Source organism: Heteronotia binoei, chromosome 4 (assembly GCF_032191835.1).
Source record: "Heteronotia binoei isolate CCM8104 ecotype False Entrance Well chromosome 4, APGP_CSIRO_Hbin_v1, whole genome shotgun sequence".
NCBI lineage: Eukaryota > Metazoa > Chordata > Lepidosauria > Squamata > Gekkonidae > Heteronotia > Heteronotia binoei.
In genome coordinates this window covers 78,773,734-78,800,889 of record NC_083226.1, presented here as the reverse complement: position 1 = coordinate 78,800,889, position 27,156 = coordinate 78,773,734, and the positions used below count along the sequence as shown (strand labels likewise).

The 27,156-nt window shown below is 40.1% G+C and overlaps 1 protein-coding gene across 1 annotated transcript in view; it reads right to left on the bottom strand.

Annotated features, from left to right (window-relative positions):
* Window positions 1-27,156, bottom strand: part of ERCC6L2 (ERCC excision repair 6 like 2) — a 97,969-nt gene that overhangs the window by 21,760 nt on the left and 49,053 nt on the right. Inside the window, exons 10-18 of the mRNA XM_060235457.1 lie at window positions 25,788-25,901; window positions 22,605-22,724; window positions 13,257-13,328; window positions 12,357-12,502; window positions 9,657-9,752; window positions 9,478-9,577; window positions 8,764-8,916; window positions 6,169-6,246; window positions 3,615-4,803 (exon numbers count right to left, since the gene is read on the bottom strand). Of these exons, the coding sequence (XP_060091440.1) occupies window positions 3,615-4,803; window positions 6,169-6,246; window positions 8,764-8,916; window positions 9,478-9,577; window positions 9,657-9,752; window positions 12,357-12,502; window positions 13,257-13,328; window positions 22,605-22,724; window positions 25,788-25,901 (2,068 nt within the window). The remainder of the gene's footprint in view (window positions 1-3,614; window positions 4,804-6,168; window positions 6,247-8,763; window positions 8,917-9,477; window positions 9,578-9,656; window positions 9,753-12,356; window positions 12,503-13,256; window positions 13,329-22,604; window positions 22,725-25,787; window positions 25,902-27,156) is intronic.

The following is a 27,156-nucleotide window of genomic DNA, read 5'->3' as shown; positions in this document are numbered from 1 at the left end:
TTTCAACCAGCTTGCTGATTGCTCCCTAGAATTCAACTAACAACTGGTTATCAAGGCTATCAGCTAAAGGTAAATCTTTCTTTAAATTCACCTAAGTGACCATCACATCTTTTGGAGTGAATCCCATAATATGTTGTGATCCGCCTTGAGCCCATTTACGAGAAAAGGCGGAATATAAGCCTACTAAATAAATAAATAAAAATAAGTTAATGGCCCATTGTGTGAAGTCACACTGAATTTACTGCCAGTCAATTCACAGAGTGACCCATGTGCTACTATTATGGGAGGGGGGGGAGTTGCTACTATCTAGAAGAAGACTGCAGATTTATACTCCGCCCTTCTCTCTGAATCAGAGACTCAGAGTGGCTTACAATGTCCTATATCTCACAGCAGTTGCCCTTTCAAGGACAACCTCTGCCAAAGCTATGGCTAACCCAAGGCCTTTCCAACAGCTGCAAGTGAGAAGTGGGGAATCAAACTCGGATCTCACACCTAACCACTACACCAAACTGGCTCTCTATGTACACCATGTATAATTTTTAGCTCTCTGTTGTGCCACCCTCTCAGCTACCCTTGTTCTAAACTAAAAAGCCTCAGATGGGGGAAGTCCCAGATGTTTTAGCCTTGCTTCACAGGGCAGATGCTCTAGCCCTGTGATTTCTGGTTGCTATTTTCTGCACTTTTTCTAGTTCTCTGAATATCCTTTTTTGAAATGTGTCAACCAGAACTGAGTATACATGAGGATCCAGCAGGGCATTATTATGATTGCAGCTGTATTCTCAGTAGGGATGCATAAAAACCCCAAACAACCCAGTATTTTTCAGGCTTGGGTATACTGAACCCCTAAAATATTGGTACTTCCCAATAGTTCAAAATCCAAAAATCAATATAGTATTCAGATTTGGGAAACCCGAACCCAAATCTGCAGCATAGTTGCTTGTGCCTCTCCTCAACCTCCTCCCCCCAAGTTTAAAAAAGACTGGACCAGGGCGTCCAATTCGGTTGGCCCCCAAAGAAAGTGCCCCAATCCTCCATTGATTTCAATGGAGAGGGAAAGGCATTTAAAGGAGCCACGATCACTTTAAATGCCCTTTGTTCATCTATCCGGCAGTCCCAAAAATCCAGGACATTTTCAAGATTTGGCCATTTCAAATAGACAAACAATATCCAAAATCTAAATCTGACTTCATCAATACCTGAAAAATACCAATAAAGTATTTTCCAGGTATTTCTTTGGCTCAGATTTAGCTGAACACACACCCTAATTCTTAATTGTTTTCCTGATGATTCCTAATATGGAATATGCCTTTTTTAATTGCCACTGTGCACTGAGTCAATGTTTTGAACAAGCTATCAACCACAACCCCAAGATCTTTTTCTTGGTCAGTCACTATCAGTTCAGGACCCATCAGCATATAAAAATGACATTTTATAGTTACAGCCTCCATAATTACCCCAGCACAGGTTACAGCTGGACTGGAACTGGTTTCTGCTGTCTTTGTGTGCAGCACACACCATTTTTAGTTAAAGAACATAATGTAAATGGACAACTGAATAGAAACAGTGAAATCACCAAGACCAATAAAAAGGGGGGAGATTCAACTGGAACAAAAACTTAGTGTAGACAGTAGTACAGGCAGGCAGTAAATCTCTCTCAAAATTTCCACTTACAGAATGAGTGTGTAAAGCTCTAACGGCAATTTCAAAGAAAGCTTAAATAGGGTATTATGAGACAGCCAGGGCTTTATCTGACACTTTGTTTTTGTTTCAAAAATGGCTCTTCAAAATTACTTGACAAAATAATGGGAATTCTGGAACTACAATGCCTAATACCCACTTTCTTGTCTCTTCCTATGAACACCACCAAGTTTTTGTCTACAAAGAAATTATTTCTAAATCAGTGTGGTTGTAAATGCACACAATACAGAAAGTGCCCGGTTAATTATCTTTCTTAGAATAGCTTTCAAAATGTTCTTGATTATTCCACACTTTACTGTCCTCCTACTAGCTACATTTTATTGTACTGTGAGGAAACAGGACAATCAACCATGAGCACAGTAACTGTCCCATAGTACTATGGGGAACGGCCATTGTACAGAGGCATACCATCTGCTTTCCACATAAAAGGAGCAAGTTCAAACCCCAACATTTCCATTTTCATCTAAAAAGATCAGGTTGTAGGTGAGATGAAAGACCCTGGAACTCTGGAGAGCTGCTGTCAGTCAGAGTAGACATAGTTGACAGACAAATATACCTAACTCAGCATAAGGCAATTCCACATGTTCAAACCAATTTCTCAAACCATGTGCCAAATTTGCATACATAATACAGAAGAAAACATCTTCTCTTTATGTCAGATGTTATGACATATACTTATTTTCTGACACAAATATAATCTTTCTCTATGGGACATTTAATATACTGAAATAAGATACAAATGATTATTGGGAGACTGTGTGCTTCTTCCTCTATTGCTCCTAGGTGAGGAAGTAGAAGATATGTGCCCTTTCGTATAATGTTACACAGGGCTTTTTTTTTAGCAGGAACGCACAGAAATGCAGTTCTGGCTGGATTGGTATCAGGGGGTGTGGTCTAATATGCAAATGAATTTCTCCTGGGAATGATTTCCTCCTGAAACAATGGTGACATCAGGGGGTATGGCCTAATATTCAAATGAGCTCCTACTGGGCTTCTTCTACCAAAAAAGCCCTGATGTTACATGCAGAATATTAGAAATCAAATGGGATATATCCCCATTTTCTGATGATTTCTGCCTTCATGTATTATCCTACTCTGGATCTTAAAGAGCGTTTTGTACCTAAATGCTTCAGCTCCCTCGGTTTCCTTTTGGTTTGCCTGTAGAACTAAAGTGAGAATGCATGCCAGCAGAATAACTACACACATTCTTCTCACACTCTGAAAGGAAAAGTATATCAGGATGTTTTTAAAGAACCACTCGCATAACTGGTTCCAGATATTAAACTGCAAGTATGGAGAAATTTCTTCTGAAGACCAAAGAGCAGATTAATCTGTATATGAGCATCACTTGGTGTCTTATAATTGAGAACATGCAGATTTATGCACCACCAACCACTCAGGGCTTTTTTTTTTTAGCAGGAACACAGTTCTGGCTGGCTTGGCATCAAGGGGTATTGCCTAATATGCAAATGAATTCCTGCTGGGCCTTAAGAAAGCTGTGTGAAACAACGGTGACACCAGGGGGCATGGCCTAATATATGCAAATGATTCCTGCTGGACTTTTCTACAAAAAAAGCCCTGCAACCACCTAATCCTTAGACTTTAAGTGACAAACACACATTTGAACCTGTCCTAAGTCTCAGGCAATAAAAGAAAGACCTCAGGGAAATTGAAATGCAGAAATTGGGCTCGACAGCAGGCTGTGGAGCTCTACTCACAAAAGAGATCTTTCCCACCTCTCTGTCTTCTACAGTCTTTTGGACCATGTAGTTGAAAATGAAATATATTTCATGAAGAGAATTTCCTTCTGCTTGCTAAAGAGTAACTTTGAAACCAATTTGTTCTATGACAAGAATAAAAAAGACCAACAATACTAGTATTTGACTTCTATTCTTTGGCATTGTATTTGTAATTACCAAGAAGGCTATCCAACGATCCCCGTTTTTCTCCTTGTCTTGTAAATGTTTGCTTACTGAAAGAGTTCTGAGATAGATTGGAATTAGTTCGTTTTCTCAGTGTAACAGAAGTACGGTTATCGTATCTTGCTAATCTGGATTCAAAGTGAATGCTACACCTATTACTTTTTACCCTTTGATTATTAGCATCAACCTTCCTAATTGCCACATTGTCTTCCGGTGATGAAAACTCCTCAATATTTTGAGAGTCAGCATTACTTCCCCCCATGCTTGCACTGTTTCCATGCAAAACAATTCTGGAAGGGTTATCAAGTTCCTTAGCATGAAAGTGTTTTTGTTTCATTGCTTTCTGCTTTCCTGATATGGGCTGTAGTGACATTTCAATATCTTCAGACTCATCACTAACGTCACTTTTTTCTTTCATAGATGTCTTCTTTTGGATGCTTTTTAATGATTTTATTTTACTGAAAAGGGATACTTTGCTATGTTTCTTCTCAGAAGTAAAATGTTTTTGCCAAGTTGTAAGTAGTGGACTTTTTTCTGTATTTGCATTTTCTGTATCTATCCTTACACCTTCACGGTTTACTCCAGTTTCCTCCTTACAAAGAGCCAGGGAAGAAAAGATAACATCTTCACTTTCAGTTGAACTACTGTCTTCAGTCTCCATAACTATCTCAACACGATTTGAAATATTCTTGTCTTTGTATTTACTGCCAATGCCCCTTTTTTCCTCAGAATCTGGTGCAACTTGATAAATGTGATCTGTTTCAGTAAAAATCTCTTGTTTTGCACTTCTGCTTGGGGATGCTGACATTTTCTCATGTCTAAAAATAGTGCAGTGGTCCTGATGTTTCAGATCAACATAGTTTTTGGAGCCTCTTTTGGTTCTTTGCCTCACTGTCTTACTATCACCACTTTCATCTTCTGAGGCACCAATGCTACTGCCATCCTCATCTCCTTCAATTCCCTTTTCCAAAAGTTTAGAAAACCCACACTGCAATAAAGTAAGCTGTCCCTCTGAAATTTTGGCCTTTTTTGCACTGCAAGGTCTGTTTTGATCAGCTTTTGCTTTAGAATCTCCCATGGGCATCTCTTCATCACTGAGGTTGCTGCTATAAATCAGCGCTTCATTTTTCAATTGCTCTTTGGAACTAACAGTGTCTTCATCTTCATAACCACATTCAGCAGACTAAAAACATACAAAACATAACAACATGAAACAAGCTAGTCATTTAAATTGTCTTTGAAACAGCAATTCCAATTTTCAGTGTTAAAAAATTAAATATGAAAAGCAGACATGAAAATTGGGGCATGTGGAACAGCATTTAATTAAAAATAGGAACTATGAAATAGCTATCGATTGTTTGACTGTCAACAAGGAACTTGTGTTTTATCACAATAGCCTCCAATGTGTTATTTTCATGCAACTTTCCAGGACTCACAATTACTTCTGAAGCTTCATTCCCCACCACCACCACCACCACCCCCCCCCCAAAAAAACTTGTAGATTGACTAGCTAGCATTTCCCATTGAGTTCTATGAGACTTAGTTCTGGTAAATATCTAGCAAATTATCTGTAAGGAAACTTTGTACGAATGATCTTAAAGTAATTTCTATTTAATACTTATTGGACATGATTAGCTATTTAATTTATCATTTGTTTCAACTGATACAAATATATTTATGATATAATTACTATGTGAGCTGTGGAGTTCCTTTTAGAAAGAGCACTTTATAAAAGATTTTAAACAAACATATATTAATTTCATTAAAAACAAAATGCAGAAAACCTTTTGCTCTAAAATAGTATACACAAGCATCATTGGTCCAATCATTTTTCTAAAACTGTTGAAATTTTAATTTGTTATACACTTTGCTACTGCTTCTCCAATTACTATTTGCTGTCATTTTGGCTATAACTTAATGTGCTGATTCTACCTAAATACCTACAATCTATACATAATCCCTCGCCAATCAAGGAATGCTTTGCAACACAGAGTATTGGGAAAGAAGAGCAATAAAACCTAAATAAAAATGATTCTCCTGTGTTTAAGCAGAGACTTTACAACAATGAGCAGCAGTTTGGTACCCATGGGCACCATGACACCGGCGTTTTCCCAGGCACCCATTTGCTTCTTTTCCAAAACAGCTCTTCTCCAAAGCAAAGATCTAATACACTTCATTAGATCAGGAGGTGCTTTGAAATATGCAGAAAGCACTACTTTTGGGTCTGCAGGGAGTACCCATTTGGAAATACCTCTGTAACAGAAGAATGCTTTCCTTGGATATGGTAATTGCTCCCCAAAAAAGTCTTTAAGTCCAGTAGACTTTATTTGGGGTCATGGAGAAATGTTATAGGAAAAAGCTAATGGGCCACTGCTACAATGCAAATCCTAAAATCAGTTTATCCTTCCACCAACACCATTCTGTTCATTCCATATCCTTTCTTCTCACATTTATCCATTGTTAGTAAAGTCTGTAAACACACAGGCAGAGACTTTAATCTGCAATGCTTAATAATATGCAAAAATGTTAAGACAACTTGAAAATATACCATTTGCTTGTGCTCCTGGGGTTCCTCTTTTAGCCACATGGTTGCTGTCATGACACCAGCTTCCACTCGGCCCTCTCTCTATAAAACAGCAAGGCAATTTACTTATGATTCACATCTACATCACATAAATTAATTGGTCTGAGCCAGCAATCCCCAACATGGTGCTTATGAATGCTATTGTGTTGGTAAACACTTGCTTCTTGAGTTTCAGTGAATAAGGCCAGAAGATCTACAATGGAACAGGTCAGGTCACTCCTTCTCAGATGACAGGCTAGTAAAGTACTGAGCGTCCTTGACCCATTTCAGTCCGGCTTTCTCCCGGGACACGGGACGGAGACAGTGTTGGTTGCCTTAGTGGATGACCTTCAACGGCATCTGGATCGGGGTGGCTCGGCGGTGCTGATGTTGTTAGACCTGTCGGCGGCGTTCGACACGGTCGACCATCGGCTACTGACGTGCCGCCTCGCCGACGCAGGGATTCAGGGGTTGGCCTTACAGTGGCTTTCCTCTTTCCTGGAAGGTCGGGGACAAAGGGTCGCAATTGGGGGGGAGCTATCTCGGAGGCGCTCACTTGATTGTGGCGTGCCCCAAGGGGCGGTTCTCTCCCCAATGTTATTTAACATCTACATGCGGCCTCTTGCCCAGATTGCCTGAAGGTATGGGTTGGGGTGTCACCAGTATGCTGATGACACCCAGCTCTATCTACTGATGGATGGCCAGCCTGTCTGCGCCCCGGAAAATCTTGACCAGGCACTACGGGCCGTGGCTGAGTGGCTCAGACTGAGCGGGCTGAAGTTAAATCCTACGAAGACAGAGGTCCTTTGCTTGGGCCGCCGCGGCCCGGGGAGGGGGATCCCCCTGCCGACTTTTGATGGTGCGCCGCTCACGGCGGCGGACAGGGTCAAGAGCCTGGGGGTGCTATTGGAGCCTTCTTTAAAGATGGAGGCTCAGATAGCAGCCGCTGCCAAGTCCGCATTTTTTCATCTTAGACGGGCAAGGCAGCTGGCCCCCTTTCTGGAGCGCGACGACCTAGCAACAGTGATCCATGCTACGGTCACTTCAAGGTTGGACTACTGCAACGCCCTCTACATGGGGCTGCCCTTGTCTCGGACCCGGAAACTGCAGCTGGTGCAGAATGCCGCAGCCCGGCTGTTGTTGGGTCTCCCAAAGTGCCGCAGCCCGGCTGTTGTTGGGTCTCCGGACTCTGCACTGGCTTCCAGTGATATACCGAGTCCGGTACAAGGTGCTGGTTATTACCTTTAAAGCCCTATATGGCCTGGGACCTGCCTACCTGAAGGACCGTCTCTCCCCACATGTGCCCCAGAGAGCACTGAGGTCAGGAACACAAAATCTCCTCACTATCCCCGGGCCAAAAGAAGCCCGCCTGAAGGCCACCAGGGAAAGGGCTTTCTCCGTTATGGCCCCCGTATGGTGGAATCAGCTGCCGGAAGAGGTGAGGGCCCTGCGGGACTTGGCGCAGTTCCGCAGGGCCTGTAAGACGACCCTCTTCCGGCTAGCCTATACCTAGCCTATATTTAGCTAGGATAACAACTTGAGGTAACTGGCCAGCCATCTGTTTACAGGAAACTGAATTACTCTGTTTTTAATGTTTTTAACTGTTTAAATATTCAATTGTTTTATATTTGAAATTGTTTAAATTTTAAGTTTGATTAATTGTTGGAAGCCGCCCTGAGCCATTCGTGGGAAGGGCGGGATATAAATCCCAAATAAATAAATAAATAAATAAATAAAAATACATAAAAGTTATGCAAAAACAGAGACTCCCTTATATCTTTGGTAACTTCTCCCTTCTCTGTCTTGAGGAATGTAAACCAAACAGGATCTGTTACACAAACCAAACAGCTGTCCCTGATTTTCCTCTGCCTACCTGGAGCAAGAGGTACTATAGATGCACCCAGGCATCATTTTTGCATCTGCAGGAAGCATCGATTTGAAAGCAGCTAGTTCCATCAAAGGAGAATACTTGGCTTGGAATATCTGGACATATTATAACATTTTGTGAGGGGATCTACAATTCTTTCCTAAAATTCCAGAAGTGCCTACAGGCTGAACAAGACAGGGGAACCCAGATACACACAAACAGTTATTAAGTTCTAAAACCAAACAACAACAGCTATAAAATCCAGAGCCATCTAGTCCAATCCCTTGCACAATGCAGGTAATTCACAAGTATCTCCCCCATTGCACACACACTCAGTGATACCTGCTACAAACCCAGAAAATGGCAAAAAAACCAAAACAAAACCAAACCCAAAAACCCTCTCCAAGATCCCTGGCAAAACTGGTCTGGAGAAAAAAATGCTGCTTGACCCCCGAAGTGGTGAACAGCATTTCCCTGTGCATGCAATGAGGAGCCACGAGAACCAAGCACATCAAAACTCAAATTGCTTGGTCACTGTTACTGGGAGTGTGATGGATGGCAGAAAACTGACGCAGCACCCTGCCACCACAGGCAGTCAGCTGCTGTCCCATACCTCACTGTATTTGAAGAAGCTCACATGTAGTGTAACATATAGCAATGATACACACACACACAAAGATAATATATCAAGAGGCCAAAGGTAAACATCATACCTCCAGAATTTCTTTTGTAAGACACGATCCATGGTCCTGAAGTCTGAAAAGGTTATTGATGCCAAAAAGTTCTCCTTGATGATCTTTTGATCCTTGTACTGCCTCAAAATATCGCTTTGCATTTTCACTTCCCACTACTACACAATGCAATTGCTAAAATAGAGAAAAAAAAATCAGAAGCATGTTCCCACAATAACATGTCAAAATTCCTCAATCCAATAACTTCATTCCATGAACTAATGACCTAAAATAGCTATACTACTTGCAATATTTTTGTAACCGATAGCAATAATGGTAGTAAGCAGTTAATTAACATAGCTAACTATCGCATCAAAAGATCTCAACCCTGGTGCATTGATGTTTCAAGCAGGGTGCCTGTGCCACTACTAGTGGTATCCTATGTCCAATCCTCACAAGAAGACATAAAAAAGATCTCATGTCAAGGTGCGTACTGCATAGCAACTGCATCAGAGTCCATAGCAACTGCATCAGAGTCCATCAGAACCCTGCCACACCCCATCAACCAAGGTGTAACAGAACATGCTCACTCTGACCTGCAAGCCCCTGTTCTACCCTGCCCTCCTAGGGGATTCCCAACTCCCTGGAGGGGCTTTTAATTCTCTCTAGGGTAGCCCACCACCACCACCTGGAAGGAAGTTCAGTGATTTGATACAAAAGTAAGCTATTTGAATCAAAGCAATGTGAATTCTTTACCTGTTTGTAAACCTGTCGCAAGTACATTATCTCCTCCACTGTTCCCAAAGAGATTAATCTAAACACTTTCACATCCCTGGATTGACCAATCCTGTAAACTCTGCAAAAACAAAATTTCCAGGGTCAAAACAAAGAACTACCAAGCAAAACAAAAGCCTCACAATTTTTAATAACTGTACCTGTCAATGGCTTGAAGATCATTAGCTGGATTCCATGTTGGGTCAAACAATATAACAATATTGGCACCAGTGAAATTGAGTCCTACTCCACCAGCCCTTTAAAATAACAGAAAAAATAGGGAAGCAACAGAATCTAACATCAACACTTTCCCAACTATTACCAAAACTTGTTATTGTGATACAATATGTGATCTGAAGAGAAACCAGAGTATGTGTGATACAATATAAGAATATTATTTATTTATTATAATCAGTTACTTTTCAACAATTCTATGATCAGTCAGGATTGAACCCATTCAGGATTGTACCCATGCAGCTTTACCCTCATCACAACAGAGTCACCATCCTATCACCTCCAATAATCTGGTACAAGGAAAGCCAGTCCACATGTACAGAGGTAAAATGCTGCGCTTTTACAAAATTATTTTTACCAGATACACAGAGGTCCTATTCAATTTTCGTCAAATGCTACTGCTTATATCAAATATGTTGTTTTGTTCACAGAAAAAGAAACACCTTCCATCAACATTATCAAACTCTCACAATCTTTCATAACTCATAAGGCACCACATGTCAATGTAAAGGAAAGGGACACAATTTGATTTTTGTTAATTTGGTTTCCAATAAAAACTCAAAAGATGTCCTCATTGAATTACATAATCATTACAAATGTTTCAAAGTAGAGGAACTTCTGGGTAAGATTTACAAGACTGAAACCATGGCATTTCTTCTTTTACACCCGTCTACTTCAGCATGATGGTGTATTTCCTCTGGCCCAAATCCACCAAATGTGTTCTTAAATTCTAAGTAGGTGAATAATCTTAATTATGTTTCAACAGTCAGGAAACAACTACTCATCTAACTAAAACTGAATATCTGAAGAAATTAACAGTGACTCACGAAAGCTCATACCCTGCCACAAATTTTATTAGTCTTCAAGGTGCTGCTGGACTCTTACCTCTTTTCTAAAACTAGATACTGTTAAGCTATCAGTGGTATATTTTTATGATCTAAGTTTTTATGCTGGGCTGGATTGTAAATGCAGGATTTTAATTTATATGCTTTGTTTTTATTATTTTTATTTTGTAAATCATCTAGGGTAGGTTCTTGGGGCTGCAATATGAAATTTCTTAGTAGTAGTAGTAGTATCCTTTCTGCCCTCTCTGCTTTCAGTATACAAAAAGAAGATAGTTGTTGGAGCTACAATAGAAAACAACAAAAACATAGTAAAGGAGTTGAGTAAACTGATGATGTATGCCTCTTACAAAGTTATCAGTTATTATTATAACAAAAATAAAAGGAAATTTCAGAATTCTAATATTCTGTCTTAAGCAAAACAGAGTGTTCAACTTGAGTGAAAGAGTCAAACAGAGCAGCAGAGGAATGGCGATATTAGGAAGTCTAAATTAGCCTGGCTGTCTCATGAAATATATTGCTGGGGAGAAAAACATAAGCACTAAAAGAATTAACAGAATGCATGAGTTCTTAGCTGGCAAACCAGAGTAAAATATAAGTGATGGTATTGCAACATGTTTCTGTTCTGTAGTATGGAGGTAGAGTTTTGAAGTTTCTTGACTTTGACATATAGGCTCCGCTCAAATTTCATATTAAACTGTGATTCGTTCTAGGTAGTCTGATAATTGAAACGTAGGTCACTTCACTAATTATGGTTAGTTAGGGTATGTCAAATCAAGATCTGAAACCATGGTTTGAAGTTGATCTATTAACCACAGTTAGTCTTAACCGTAGTTTTGTTTGAAATATGAAGAAAGACATACTAGCTAGTTCCTTGGCATCAGCACCACCACAGTGCAGGCCAGGATACCAGGCAAACCAGACTTCAAATGACTGTATCTGAGCAAAATCTCAGTTTCATAAACTAACCACAGCTTGCTTGCTTGCTTGCTTATTTATTTTATTTTATTTTATTTGGTAACTTATATCCCGCCCTTCCCACAAGTGGCTAGGGCGGCTTACAACAAACAATAAAACAATAAAATCGGAACAAAGTTATTACATTTATTGATTATGGTTTCATGCTACACCTGAACTGAGTTACAGAGGCTTCTAGAAAATGGATGTATATGTATTTGTGATAGCACAGATGCACAGGGATATCAGAATAAAAGAGACATTAATGTCATCCTGCTCCAAATTCTAATATGAAGAACTGGTATCAAATTTAGTAGGATGCCCAACAAAACAGCAGTCTTGTGAATGACATAATTGAAAGGATACCTCTTTAAGGGACATTTCTACCATGAGAAAGTAGTTAACAAACTAGACCATTTCTGTGCCCATTTGTGATTTTCTCTGTGTACTTGGTACTACTGGTTTCACAAGACATTTAGGATAAAGATCTTTGAAAATTAATTTATTAGTGATTATTTTGGTTTCAAAAGTGGGGGTAAACTAAGCAACTTTTATCTAATGTTATCTTTCACAAGTTACAGTTCTCAAGCAATCCCTAGAAAGAGAGGAAGATTTAACAAACATAGACATACGTAAAGGATGTGACTCATTTCTACCCTAATAAGTTTGACAGATGAAGTCTACTTCACAATCTTATAACTGCAGACAGTAATGTTATTGCTTCTTCCCAAGGAAGTGACAAAATGCAAGATCAATCAAGTGGGAGGGCAGTAAATTTACTATAAATCTCTAACTACCTAGAGAAAAGCAGACACAGCATTTTCTTACATTGTAGAAACGAGGCAAATGTTAACTTCTTCCATGCTGTTGAACTCTTTTACTATCTTGACCCTGTCCTCTGCCTTGGTATTTCCATCAAGTCTTTGGTAATCTAGCCCAGATGCCATACAGTATTGTTCCAGCACATCAAGCAACTGAAGGAAAAGACCAAGAGAACAGGCAACTAGTACTATTTAAAAACAGCCATCATGAATCAGAGAGTCAAGGTTCGGAACTATCCAAAGCTTCCCTATCATCACCCATTTTCTCCGAGTCACAGAATTATAACTATCGTCTAATTTGTATTTGCAGCAATGATATCTCTTGAAAATTCCCAGACACAAACTTCGAACTACTACTTTGATGCAGAAATTGCAAATTTATATTTATTTTTAAATATGTACGGTTCTGTTTCATCATATGTGCCATTTCCTAAATCTCATTTCTTTCTTGCAGAAATTCTACATGTAAGAGAGACAAGAGAGTCTGACCTAGTCACTTGATCATAGGAGAGAGTTTTCTTTTATCACCGAGGTGCTTCACACTGGCCCTACAGAAAAAGAAATACTTCTCTGCAGGAGAAAGTGAGCAAACTGCCGGTAAATTAGCATATGGTGACTGTGCACACATCTGTTTCACTATGCAAACACTGAAAACTGCAGATGAGAATTAAAAAACCCCAAAAAACAGTCACAGATAGATAACCACGCATAATGGAATACATATGATTTCTAAATGTTTTCTTACATCAAAGTACTTTCCTTGTTGAAAAAATATAATGTTTGAAGCTGCCAATGTACCTCATCATTATCAAAACACATATAAAAATCAAGACATTCATGTTTTCAGTGCCTTACATTTTACCACAGACTGATAAGATAAATCACGACATGTTAATGTGTAGCTCACCTTAGTAGAAAAGGAAAAAAGGAGCACTTTGTCCTTGTTTTTCCTGAAGTGATTTAAAAGTTTCTGAAGAACCTAGAAAAAGAACATTGACTAAAATTCAGCCAGCCAAATTTCAGTACCTTTACAAAATTTCCAAAACACAAAGCAGAGCAACAAATACAATGTACATAACGTGTAACCATGAAAAACTGGACATCACTCAAGCATCATGATAACCTCTAAAGAAATAAGAGATTTGTCAGTGCTCACCATGAACATAGGCTGTCTGCTGTGCTTGCACACACCTCCCACCTCCTCCTCTTCACATACACATACAGCTTGATTAAACACTTACTGGTTTGATAAATCTTGTTTGCTGCAAAGTCCAAATACAAATGCCTTGGTATACCAGAATTTATTTTCCTCTACAAGCCATTATAATGGGACTTATTTCTGATTCGAGCTGCTAAGGATTGCTCCTTAAGTGGAGTTTAATCAAATCAGGAAGTATTCAACGAAGAAGAAAAAGGAGTGTGAGGAGGGTAGTGGTAGATGCAAGGGATGCAAGCGAGCAACAAACAAACTAGGATAGTGTCCAAAACTGACAAACCGCTGATTAATGAGAGTCTGTCAAAAAGGCTCACAACAGCCTCTGTCAACTGAATTCTGAGAGACTTCACAACCTGCAAAAGTAGAGAGAATACGAAACTGCCAGAAATCTGTCTGTGTGCCAGCATTGCAAAAAAAAAAAACCCCTTTAAATGCAAATTTCTCTAATACGAGAATATAGGCTTGCCAATCCCCAGGTCCCAGCGGGGGTTCTTCCACTTTCCCAGGCTCCTTCCCGCCCCCGGTCAGCTGGCCAGTGGGTGGGGAGCAGAGCCACACCTCCAGAGGACCATGTGACTTTCCCCCTCCAGAGGCTTCAGTCTCCAATTGGAAACGCTTCCTCTTAGAATGGTGTGTCTGTGTTACTTTGAAGAAGTTGGCAGCAACTCGTGAGTAGAGATGTCAACCCCTCACTTCAGAGTTGCCAGAAACGGGGGGGGAGGGGGAGGAGGGAAACGTCTGCTGAGCACTTCATTATTCCCTATGTGGAGATCGATTCTCATAGGGTATAATGGGGAATTGATCTGGAGGTTTCGGGGGCTCTGGGGAAGCTGTTTTTTGAGGTAGTGGCAACAAATTCTCAGTATAGTATCTAGTGCCTCTCCCCAAGGTACCCCCCAAGTTTCAAAACAATTGCACCAGGGAGTCCAATTCTATGAGCCCCAAAAGAAAGTGCCCCTACCCTTCATTATTTCCTATGGAAGGAAGGCATTTAAAAGGTGAGCTGTCCCTTCAAATGTGATGTCCAGAACCCCCTTGGAGTTCAATTATGCTTGTCACACCCTTGTTCCTGGCTCCACCCCCAAAGTCCCCAGATATTTCTTGAATTGGATTTAGCAACCCTATGAGAATATTCTGCAGGACCTTACAAATACTAATATAAAATTAATTCTGAATAAGTGGACCAGCTACAGAAAACTCATTTTAAAACAGTCACATAGCAAATACTGCATAGGACATATTTTAATAGTCTAACTGCCTGCGATTGGATCTGTTTGTTTACAAGGCCATGGTCATACAACCTATACTTAAACACACACACTAACATTCATACAACTAGGCTTCCCAATCCCCAGGTCCCAGGGGGGGGGATCCCCCGATTTTACAGGCTTCCCCCCGCTCCCAACCAGCTGGCTGGTGGGGGGGAGCCCCGCCCCCACAGCCAACACCTACCTTTAGAGCTCAGGCAGGTTTAGAAACCTGCAAACAGGTCCCGTTTTAAAATGTGTGTGTGTTTCCGTTGTTTGTATGCCTTTAAAGTTGAGCAGGAAGCAGAAAACAGGAAGCACTTCATGGGGCAGCGGCAGCTTCTGTTTGTTTTGCTTTCATTTTCAGAGCAAATAACCAGACCCAGTAAGTGCGTGCATGTATGAGAGAGGAAAGGTTGCCAATTCCCAGGTGGGAGCAGGGGATTTCCCAGTTTGGAGGCCCTCCCCCCCCCCGCTTTAGAAAGCTTTACAAAGCGGCGGGGGGGGGGAGGGAAATGTCTACTGGGCACTCTGTTATTTCCTTTGGAAAATGATTACCATAGGGAATAATGGGGAATTGATCCGCGGGTGTCTGGGGCTCGGGGGGGGGGTGTTCTTTGAGATAGAGGCACCAAATTTACAGCATAGCATCTGATGGCTTTTCCTCAAAACACCCTCCAAGTTTCAAAAGGATTGGACCAGGGGGGCCAATTCTATGAGCCCCCAAAGAAGGTGCCCCTATACTTCATTATTTCTAATGGAGGGAAGGCACTGAAAAGGTGTGCAGTCCCTTTCAATGTGATGGCCAGAACTCCTTTTGGAGTTCAATTGTATTTGTTCCAACCTTGCTCATGGCTCCACCCCCAATGTCTCCTGGCCCCAAGCCCAAAGTCTCCTGGCTTCACTCCCAAAGTCCCCAGATATTTCTTGAATTGGACTTGGCAACCCTATACAACACCCTAAAAAAAGCTATAACCCTCTTTTAAATCAGCTGCATTACATGCAAGTCCAGAATTTCTTGGAACTTATCTTCTAAAAATAATCAGTCAGCTGAATGCTCCTCCCTGCATCTACTGTCCTCTACTGCTCAGTTTACAGTAGGTTCTGGCTTCCCAGACGTCACACAGACCTTAAAATGCCAATAATCCACCCACACACAATGTTCTGGTAGGGAAACAGATAATTGAGGACATTCTATATAACAGTAATACTGTTATTTTCAAAAGAAGCATGTCCACATATGGAAACAGCAATTCCAGAGCACTGTGCAGAAGCAAGACACAAAGGGGAAAAGAAGAATTTTCTGCCCCATGTTTGTAGTCAATTCCCACTGAACAATAAATATTTAAACAATGTTATTTATTTAGCAATAAATAACCTCTTAATTTGCAAACATTCTGTGAAAGCACAACATTCAAATGATAAAGGATGATGCAGATAAAATCTTGAATATAAAATAGAAGCCAAACTAGCCATAACCTACTCTGTAAAATATCTTCATCCAATTACATGATGAATTAAAGAGGCACAAATCAGAAATGTTTGTAGAGTTTCCATTTACAGCTCACCTAGAAATTTTCAAATGGCAAAACTGGATTGTTTTAATGTGCAAAAATATAAATTCTGCTGTTTCAAAACTGATTTTTAAAAAACACAACAAATTTAAGGAATTAAAAGGGGGACAGGAGTACAAATATGTTCATATAAGTAATTTCCTAGTGGAAATTCTGAAAACAAATCACCGTGTTTGTTTAAATAAAGTGAATCAATGTCACATTACTTGGGAATTCAGGTATTCTACAGCTGAGAAGCAGTAGCTTGGAAGTCAGGAAAGGTAAGAAGCAAACCATTAAAAAGAAAAAAGAAAATACTAACTCATACTCTTTAATTTTGATATCAGGGAGAAAGAAAAACATAAAAAGTAAGCAAACTAACTCAAACAAGAACCAGCAGACTGCTAAACAATAGAAGCACTTGAGCATAACTGCATAATGTTTATTGGTCCTATAAAACATCATGCCTTCCTAACCTCAAAAAGGCTACTATGAAGAATTCCATTGGGGTACCTTCAATCACTAATAGGAAGCAGAATCAGAGACAAATGCAGAAGCCCATTGACTGATGGGTCTGGTTTACCATCAGCACATTATGCTACTGCCCAAAGGTTTGGATGGGCTCCCTCATCTTTTCTACAAACATTCTCAGTCTATTCAGACCTATGAGATGGCCATATCCTCCAATATATACTGCTGTTCTCTTGGGCACACAGAGGGCAACCTCCTGAATATACTCTTATGCAGAGGCTATAAAAAGAATATTACTCATATTATAACCAGCTTTCTTTAACACACTTGTAACTACGTAGAACTTGACAAAAAACCAACAACAGAACGAACAAGGGTGTGAATTCTCTTACACTTGCTAACTCTGTATTCAGAACAGGAATCTTATTTTGAAAGAGGCAACTAACTGTAAATGGAATGCATCAAGATATCTACTATAATAAAGAAATTTGAATTCTTACCATTAGGTATGGAAAAAGATGAACAGAAATGTGGAAACAGCTATACTTTGCTGCCACACAACATCATGGTGTCAGGTGTAGCCTCCCCCTCCCCAACCTTGTTTGGAAAGAGGTCAGCCTGTACACAGTCAGAATTCTCACTTAACGGAAAGGAAAAGAGCAGACATGCAGAAGGGGTAATATTTCCTCCATTGTCCAACATTCCATTGCCCCTTGGGAGCCAGACCTTAGGGAAAGGCTGCTCCTTGTTCATGCCCCTGTCCTTCTCATCTCAAACTGAAGAGTGGGTCCCCTCCTGCATGTGAAATATAACACTTCAAACAGCATCTTTAATAGAGCATTAAATGCAACTTGGTTCTTTACCTCCCCTCATGCTCATGGAGAGAGGTTTTTCCCTCTAGTCAGTCAGAAAATGGCAGATGCAAGGTGCAGCACAGGAATTACTCAACCTATGGGCCGGCTAGCGCTTAACTGTTGACTACAATTAGGGTGGCACTTTATTTCTGTCCTTTTTTTGTTCATGGACTCAAGGCCCTGAACAACTCAAAACCACAGAATAATGACATATTTCTTCTAAAGAATTTTAATTTAACTTTATGCCTTTATGCCTAGAAGAAGTAGCTGCCAAAAACTGCAATGGCTGCTGCAGAATCATAGTTTACATCTAAAAGTAGGGATTGGGAAGCTGAATCTGGTGAGATTCACACCAAAATCCACCTCTGGATCCACCACCCTCTTTTTTTTAGCAAGGAGCAGTCCACCATTATGTGTAAGATGATACCAATAATGCCACAAGTACTTTGACAAAATAAGTAGGGTGGAACAACAAATCAGGTACATATAAAAATAATGGGACCCAAAGTTTCTATTATTTATTGGTAAGAACTAAAAGGATTTTTTTACATTTCTGAAAAATGACTTATTCATCAAGTAATTCCAGAGGTCTTGCTAGACCTGTTGCAGCAGAAACAAAAAATGACTAAGATTCTTGGGGCACTTTGTTAGGCTTCAGAGCTACAAAACGCTACAAGACTCCAGTTTATGCATTAGGCAATGCCCAGTCATAATCTCACATGATGCATCCCACATTAGTCACATAGAAAATGCCCTTGATATTCTCCAGAAGTGCACCACCAAGTGTAACAGCAGAGCTGAAATAATTTGCAGCCACAACTCTCATAATTCAGAAGGTCTGTAAAACAACACTTGCTACTACTATCATTATACAGTTTGCTATTCCAGTCTCACTCAGTTTCAAAATTACAGTAGATTAAATTATGCATGTACTTTTTACATTGAAAAGTCTACAATAAATATTTGTGCTCTAAAACTGCCTGTGTAAGATTTTTCATAACCTTCTCTTCACTGGCAGATTGCAAAAAGTCAGAGAAAATCTCCTGGGGACAACATTGTCCAATTAGAGCTTTTGCTATACACATTCTTCTCATTTAAGTTGTAAAATGTTAAAATATTGCAAGACACTGTACAGATGAAATAAAGAAACACACATGAAATTTAGGCAGTGCAGGGAATCACACTCTGGGCCAGGCTCTCCTTATGAACAACCACATCAACTTTTTTTTTTTGGTGCCTGCCTGGACTTGGTGAGTGTCCACACCCCAGACAGACAGTGGCAGCTGCTGAGAGGACTTGTTCACTGGGCATAATTTTCTATACATAAACAGACCATACTGGGGAGTAAATCCCAGTAATTCCCATACTGGGGAGTAATTCCCACAGGTGAAGTTGTTTAGATTGGAAACAGCAGAACTCCAGGGGCAGACTGCTCCCATAGCTCAGCTGTTTAGTTTGAGAGCATGAACTTCATGAACCCAAACTGATTCATATGTGGGCCAACTGGGTTCAATGTATGCCCACAAACCAACCTTCATTTTTGTGATTTGTGCCCATCCCTAGCCATAAGGCACTGGAAGTTCAGTAGAAACAACCCATAGTTTGGTAAGAGCCAATCTGATGTAGTGGTTAAGTGTGCAGATTCTTCTGACAAACACAATTTACATTGAGAAAATTATTTTGGCTTATTCTGAAAAGTTTTTTAAAAAAACATATTTATATTTATTTTATTATTTATTATTTTGACTGATTCATTTTTTTTTAAAGATTGGATTTCTCTTCCTATCTGGATTTTATTTTTGTTCAAAACAACTGAGTGGGAATTAATTGGATTGGTGCTTATATCATGAAGGGTAAACTGCTCTATGCACTTTAGCCCTATTTCAAAATGAACCCACAATTTAGAGAGCCAGTTTGGTACAGTGGTTAAGTGCGCAGACTCTGATCTGGGAGAACCAGGTTTGATTCCCCACTTCTTCACATGCACCTGCTGAGTAACCTTGGATCAGCCACAATTCTTGCAGAGCTCTCTCATACAGTGTCTGTTGTAGGGAGACGAAGAGAAGACTGTAAACTGCTCTGAGACTCCAAGAGAAGAGCAGGGTATAAATTCAATCTCATTTTCTTCATTAACCAATGAGGTGATTTTGCATTTATAACTGACCATATACTTGTGCTTATAGCAGGTTCAATGAGCTTACATAATTCAGGTATCCCTTTGGTGTTGATAGTGGAGGGGGTGCAAAATGTTTTGCAACTTTCTATGGAGCTCTGTTGTGAATGCTATTTGCTTTCATGGAAGAAAATAAAAAGGTTGCACCTGGGCAGCCACTGGGGTGGAAAGATGCACTCTGTTTTCTTAATCCAATCAAAAGATAATCTTGACTATATATCACTACCCTTTCCTCTGCACTACTCTCTCCTGGCTTCATGAAGAAGAATTCTTGACAACTGGTCCATAACTGAGGTATTTTTTTCATTGCAGGTTTATGTGAACATCTTCTGAAAAAATGGTTTAACACCTCCTTGTTTAACTTTTTGATGCTCTACAAATTAATCCAGTAGAGGGCTGTTTTAATATATTAAATTAAATTTTCTATTCAAAATTTTTAGTATTTTCTGCCTGGGATCTGCTGGACAAGGCAAAGCACAAATGAAACAACCAGAATTATGTAAATCAATTGCTTATGCTTATGCCACAGTATATACACAGCCTGATCCAAATCTCACAAAGACCCCCAACATGCCTATGAAGCTTTCATACAAGTAAAAAAACCCCAAAAGACTAGAGCAGGGGTGTCAAACATATGGCCGATGGGCTGGACCCAGCCCCCAGAGGGCTCCAATCAGACTTCCCAGCAACTGGCTGTTGTCTGCTTCGTTCTCCCTTGCCTGCTTTCTTCGGTCTCCATTTTGTGTTTTGCCCCCAATAAGCCAGCCAGCAAAGCAGCCTCTCCCTGCTCTTTCCCTCTTCCCCCTCCCTTTTCCCAAAGAGAGGAGGAGGGAGGAGGAACCCCAGCCAATGAAGGAGCTTGGCTCTATAGCTCTGCTGTGTTGATAAAATTTGCCAGGATCATTCAATCACACTGCAGAGCTACTGAGCCAAGCCTCTCTTCCTTAGTGGCTGAGTCTCCTCCCTCTCCTTGTTCCTTGGGGAAGGAAGAAAAGAGCCAGAGCCCAGTCCCCACCATTGGGAGAGATACAAAGAGCACTTTTAAAACTAGTGACGTATCATTGAAGGTATGAGCTTTTTGCCTTGCTACAGAGAGGGAGAGGGCGGGAGAGAGAGAGAGAGAGAGTTTTGTTGGGCTTGTTATGAGTGCAATTGGGTTCCCCTCCTCTTTTTCTCTGTATTTATGCCCTCCAGTCTTTCTCAATAGGAAAACATATGAACTATTTAGAAGATAAATAACAAGCCAGCATTAGGCTGAGTGTGTGTCCAGCCTAGGTTTAGCCAGCAAATTTTCCTTGATTTTTCTTTCACATTTTCTTTCATTGGGGATCTTGAATTTAGACTTCCCAGATAGTAGGCTGATACTGACCATTGTACATGGCTGTATCTCTGTTCTTGCAATGTCACACAGGAGTTGTAGTTATTTTTCTGCAGAAGGCTATAGTTTTGTAGACAAACACATAGCCCTCAGTCTGTGCCATGGTGCTTTCACATGTTCTTGACTAGTATATGAAGCAGCTTCTGTACAAAAGCTCACAATGCCTAGCTGCTTCATGTTTTCCTCTGGGTCTTAGGCTCAATGTATTGACCATGAGATTTCTGTAATGAATGTCAATAAATCAAAAGTAGATTTGCAACTTATAGATGTGCAGGGCTGGCCCAAAAGCACATAGCACCCCAGGCAGACTTACTGCCCGTGTGCCCCCAGGCCACCCCCCTCCTGTTTTTTTCTGTTCCAGAAGGGAGGGGTGAGAGCAAAGCCTTTTCCTGCTTGATATTAGCAGAAGGGTCTCTTGCAATACCGGGCAAAGCCGGTAAGCACGAGGCTGACGTTGCTACTCTGAGCACGTGCGGGGGGGGAGGGGGTTGCAGTGGTGCAGCAGCCACTTTGCCCCCCCCCCCACTCAAGCGTGCTCAGAGTAGCGATGCCAGCCTCATGCTTACTGGCTTCACCCAGCATTGCAACCCCTGCGCAACTAGACATTTGTCTTGGGTGCAGGGGGGGAGCCCAATTCGGTGCCCCTCCAGCCAGCGTCCTAGACAAATGCCTAATTTGCCTAGTGGGTGAGCTGGCCCTGCAGATGTGCACACCTGAACAGCACCTGAACAGCATTTTCAAGATTGGTACAGCACAGACATTGTCTGCGGTTTTTGATGCAATAATTCATAGTAAGAGGTGACATTTATCAGAGACGGTAAGACAAAATATTGCAAGTATGTTAATGTTTCAAGCATGTTTTATTTTAAGTAAAAATATTTTTAATTGTGTTTTTGCCCTTTATAAAGTTTATATGTCTGCTACCTGGTATTACATTTTATGACACACATGGCCTGGCCAGGTTACATTTATGTCAAATCTGTCCCTCATAAAAAGTGAGTTCGACACCCCTGGACTAGAGCTATTGTGTCCCATCATAACTTTTCACAAATGACATGCTCACTGTAAAACAGAAAAGAAAGCACACTACAGGACAAAAATATGTAACTATTTAATGACAATTATTATGCTACCATTCATTCTTGAGATAGTCACAATGAATTTGTACCAATACATCTTCCACCAGAGAACAGTGCAATAATTCAGATAAACTATGAGACTGTTGAGTGATCTAAAGTACAATTGGGATCTCTGATCCCAAAGGTTTGTAAAAGGGCCTTAATCATTAATATTAAATACTAGGTGTTACAAGGTATGACACCACATTAGAATACTGTCCCCTTCCTAACCCTTGCATATTTACCTTCATTTTCCCGCTGTACTTTGGATCAGAAATAGTTTCAAAGGCTGCATCTTTCCTAAGCTGCATAAAATCAGGAAATTTCAAAAATACCTGGTTGCACACACTTGTGATGTGGGCTTCCTGAAATAAAACACAGTTATAGACAAAAAAAGTTTCAAAATCAAACATTTCACCCCATCAGTAATCATAAAGAGTATCTTTTCCACAAGCATTTATCCTCTGCTTTAATCAAGCTGATTACAATAAAAGCATTGTAGCTTTGAATCCTTTACAAGCATTGTTTACAACACTCCTCCTACCACCTTCTGCCTAGGATAAACAGACTCAGAGATCGCCATTCCTCCTCATGTTTGATAAAGGACTATCAAAAACTTACATCCTGAAAATCTTGTTGGTCTCAACAGTGCTGTTGGACTCAAATCTAGCTGTTCTATTATAGACCCAAAATATCCTTGGTATAAAAAGAAATCTAAAGCACTTTTCAAAGACTAAATATTTCTATATTTCTATATATTTCATATTTTTATCTCAGACATTTGGTATCCTAGATTTCCTTTAAGGAGAATATATGGGGCCATTCCTTATACAAACTTTGGCACAGACTAGGCTACAAGTCTGTTACTTGCCCATGGCTGCTCTTCAGACTTCATGGCCAAGCAAGGATCTGAAACAAGGCATGGATTCACACATTCTTTTTTCTGTCTACAGAAGTGCCTTCTATCATGGAAGCTGCCCCCCACCGGGCAGGTATATGTCAAACTCTCCCTTCCCACTGCAAACCCCCAAATCTCCCCAAGCCCTTTCAGATTCCCGATGAGACCACAGAACGACACCATTCTCCACACAAACTACTGGACCATCTTCAGGGCTAAGAAACAATGTGCATACTAGGAAAGAAAGGGTAACACTGTAGTAACCACTGGATGCCTCAGCATCAGATACTGCCACACCACTGATTAGCAATGCTGGAGTCAAGATTGTTAAAAATATAGGAAATAGAGTACAGCATATTGAAACGGAGCATAATGTGGATTTTTCAACTTGTGTATATTTGAAGTTAAGGGGGAAAGGTTCTAAGAAGGAAATGGATGTTTCAGCTGGAAAGACCAGAAGTGGGATACAGAAGGCTCTTTTGAAATGAAGGGAGGATTTGGAAGATAAGTAATGGCACATCACATGTGGAAGGAGAATTTAAATAGTGGAGAGTTGGAGGAAGGTAATTAGGTCAAGGGAAGGTAACTGAGGGCAGTGGAAGGCAAAATACAGCAGGGCATGTGGAGAGCATAGTGACAGATATTTTTAGAAGCAAATAACAAGTCCCTTTACTCTTCTTAACCCTCCCTAAAAAAGAAGAGCCTATTTTTCAATGGAAATGTATAGGTTTGGGCTCTACTATGTAAGGTGTTTGGGCCCTTAATCTGTTTGGATTTGATCCCACCGTATTATGTCTTGCTGACTATGGTGAAATAGCAAAGCAACATTGAAATTGTAATACAATAAGCATGTCAAATGCAAACATTAACAGCAAAGCAGCAGGTTTAATTTCAAAAGAATCCAATGCTATGTTATTAAATATGGACTAGTGGAATAAATGGTTCTTCTTAAAAACTACTGGCTTGACATTATCTCCTATTAGCCTCTTCTTTGTCCAGAATACAACCAATGGTGGCCCTCCAACAGATAGAAAAAACTAACAGGAAAGATAAGTGCCTTAAAATGGTGTGCGGTAAATGAATACATGTCCAGACCTGCATCTCTAACTCCTCCAAAACGAACTGTTAACATCCTTCATAGTTTCCAGAAGGTTGCTACATGCCATTTAAAGGTATATCATCATAACATATCTTATCTATTATAATGAAATATTATAATATTGCAAAGTGATTCCAATAAATTCACTCATGACATTAAAAGGGTTTTCTTTTACTTCCTGTGTCTGTAATATGAATGTAAAACCTGGATTGGCTAGAACACATCTTGATTTAAATGGTTTCCTTCCAATAAAAGTTTTGATTTAAAAGTATCCCTTTTAAATGAACAGTACAGTTCCCTTCTTAAACTTCTTAAGTCTGAGATACCTCCTCATAATTACATACATTTTCAATGTTATTATGAAACAAAAGAAAACTGGCTCAGAGCAGAGAATAAAGTATCATTTAACTTTAACATAAGAAAATATCCAATAACAGAGCTGTGGTTCACAATCTTAAGTACACTTTCTTGGAAGTTAAGAACCATTAAAATCAACAGCCCATAATTCTAAGAAAAGATATGGAGCAGATTGGCAAATAGTCACTTGCCTTGTCACCTGTTTTGAGTAAGAACTGTCCAAAGGCAGTTCCCTGTTTCCCTTACGCCTTAAAGAGCATCATCTGGCATGTAGGGCCCAGAACAAAGCCTGATGTTAAACAAGCCTACATTCTATAGAACAATCACTGGATTTCCAGGCAAAACAGACAGAATGGATGCAGAAGCTCACCGCTGTCAAGAGACAGAGAGGACGAAAAAAATAGCTGTGGGGGTCATGGCTGGCCATTTAAGTAACTGCTACCCCCAAGAAGCAGTGGTAACCCCATCTTGTTCTAGCTGTACTTTTACATGGCTGAAATCATGCTTTCAAGCTTATGTGCTGACCTTTGTTATAAAGATTTACTGCCTGGCCTTCATGGTAAGCTTTAACAAATTTGCCATCATTGCTTGGAGGCTCATACCACCCTGTGTCTCAACATGAGCTCTCCAGCCCTCCATTCTGCCTCTGCAAGTGAAGGAAAAGGCACTCAGGGGAGAGGCCCTCACATTGGCTGCGAGCATATAGGAAGTAGGGTCAGCTGTCCACAGTGCTCTTGGCCTTCACCCTTTTTGGTCTGCTCCTTCCATGCTTGTAAGCAATTAAGTGTAGTAGTGCGGTGGATATCTGAAAAGGGAAAAGGAGTCTGGAGTAGGAGCAGAACCCAGGTGAAGGAGAAAGGTGGTAGGAGACACTCCTCTTAAAACCTTACTAGTATCACTGTGTTGAAGTGTCAGAAATATACTAAAAGTAATAGGCTAGGCATTGTCTTCAATTTGTAGAAGAGCAATACATGATTCCAATTGTAAAAAGTCATGAAAACTACAAAACAAAATTTACTAGCAAGATTCTTCTTCACATCTCTGGTCTAGCCATGAATATTCAAGGAAACTAACCTGCTGTTTGCTAGTATTGTCAGTTTGTAACAGTGCAGCATGATTAGCAATCTTACGAAGGATTGTCAGGTAACTGAAATACAAGGCTTGCATTGTTTCACCATGTACATTTGTCTGTAGAAATATAAAATGAAAGGCAAAGAGGTTAAACCAGCTTAGAACTAAATGTCCAAATAATGTTTTTAGACTTCTGAATTTGGAACACAAGGTTGAATTCCATGGTGTTATTAGAAATGTAAAAAAAAGTTGTTAAATTCAGCAAAACTTCCAAAATAATGAACTGGTAATTCATTATGCATGGATAAATATACAGTTTTCCTATACACTATTATGCAATATAATATAAATCAATTAAATAAATAGCTTTTAAATGCAAAATTATGCATTCAAAAGTATGCCCGTTCATTCCCCGCCCCCAAGGAATTGTGTTATTTGGTGATAAAAGAAAGGCCATGTTGGCCTTACATCTCAGATATCCTAGGTTTGGGGCCAAAGGGACCTTATGTTTAATAATAATTTTTTTCTGTTAAAAGAGGCTGTTGTCTTCACTAAGATCAAAAGCGAATAACCACTGCACAAAAATAATGAATCACTGGAAGCGTTCTAAAAAGCCAATAAAGTGCGCACACCCTAGACACAACTGACTGGAAACCACTGATGGACTGGGATGTTAAAATGGCCAAGTAGAAAGCTAGACTGAGCAGCCCCTGTGGTCCTATCAAATTCAGCTGGCAGTGATGACAATAACCAGCATAGACTCATGTGTCATTTCCTCGGGTGCCTGCACCTGCCCAGTCTGAGCTGTTCAGCTCTACCAGAATTGCAGGGGCTCAGCTTGGCTTGCTCCAGCCCTCCAGGAAGTTCCCATCAGGATATACGGTTGCCATCTTCCAAGTGGGTTACTATACTGCCAGCATTAATGCTGTGACAACCTTGAGTTATGTTTGATCATCTGAGCAGTGGTTCCAAATAGACAAAGGTGACCACATGAAGATATACTATTGAAATATACAGCATTAATACCTAGGATGCATGTTGTCAAACTTCTTACTGCTTCAGTCTGGAGTTAAACAAGCAGCTACTGTTTCAGAGACATCTATACTACACAGACTTGCACTGTTGCATAGAGCCTGAGTTATTGACATTATTGTATTTGCAAGCTGTATTGTGTCTCACTGCAAACTAATAATAACTTTTTAAAATTTTAATCTAACCTAGTTTGGCATGATATATTGATACAAATCATTATATAAAGGCATACCAAACTTAGAATTGTTTGCAGAGCCATTATTAATAATTATATGGTATTTTTCTTCGTATTCACTACCCTCCAAGTGGGGCTTGGAGACCTCCTAGGATTACAACTAGA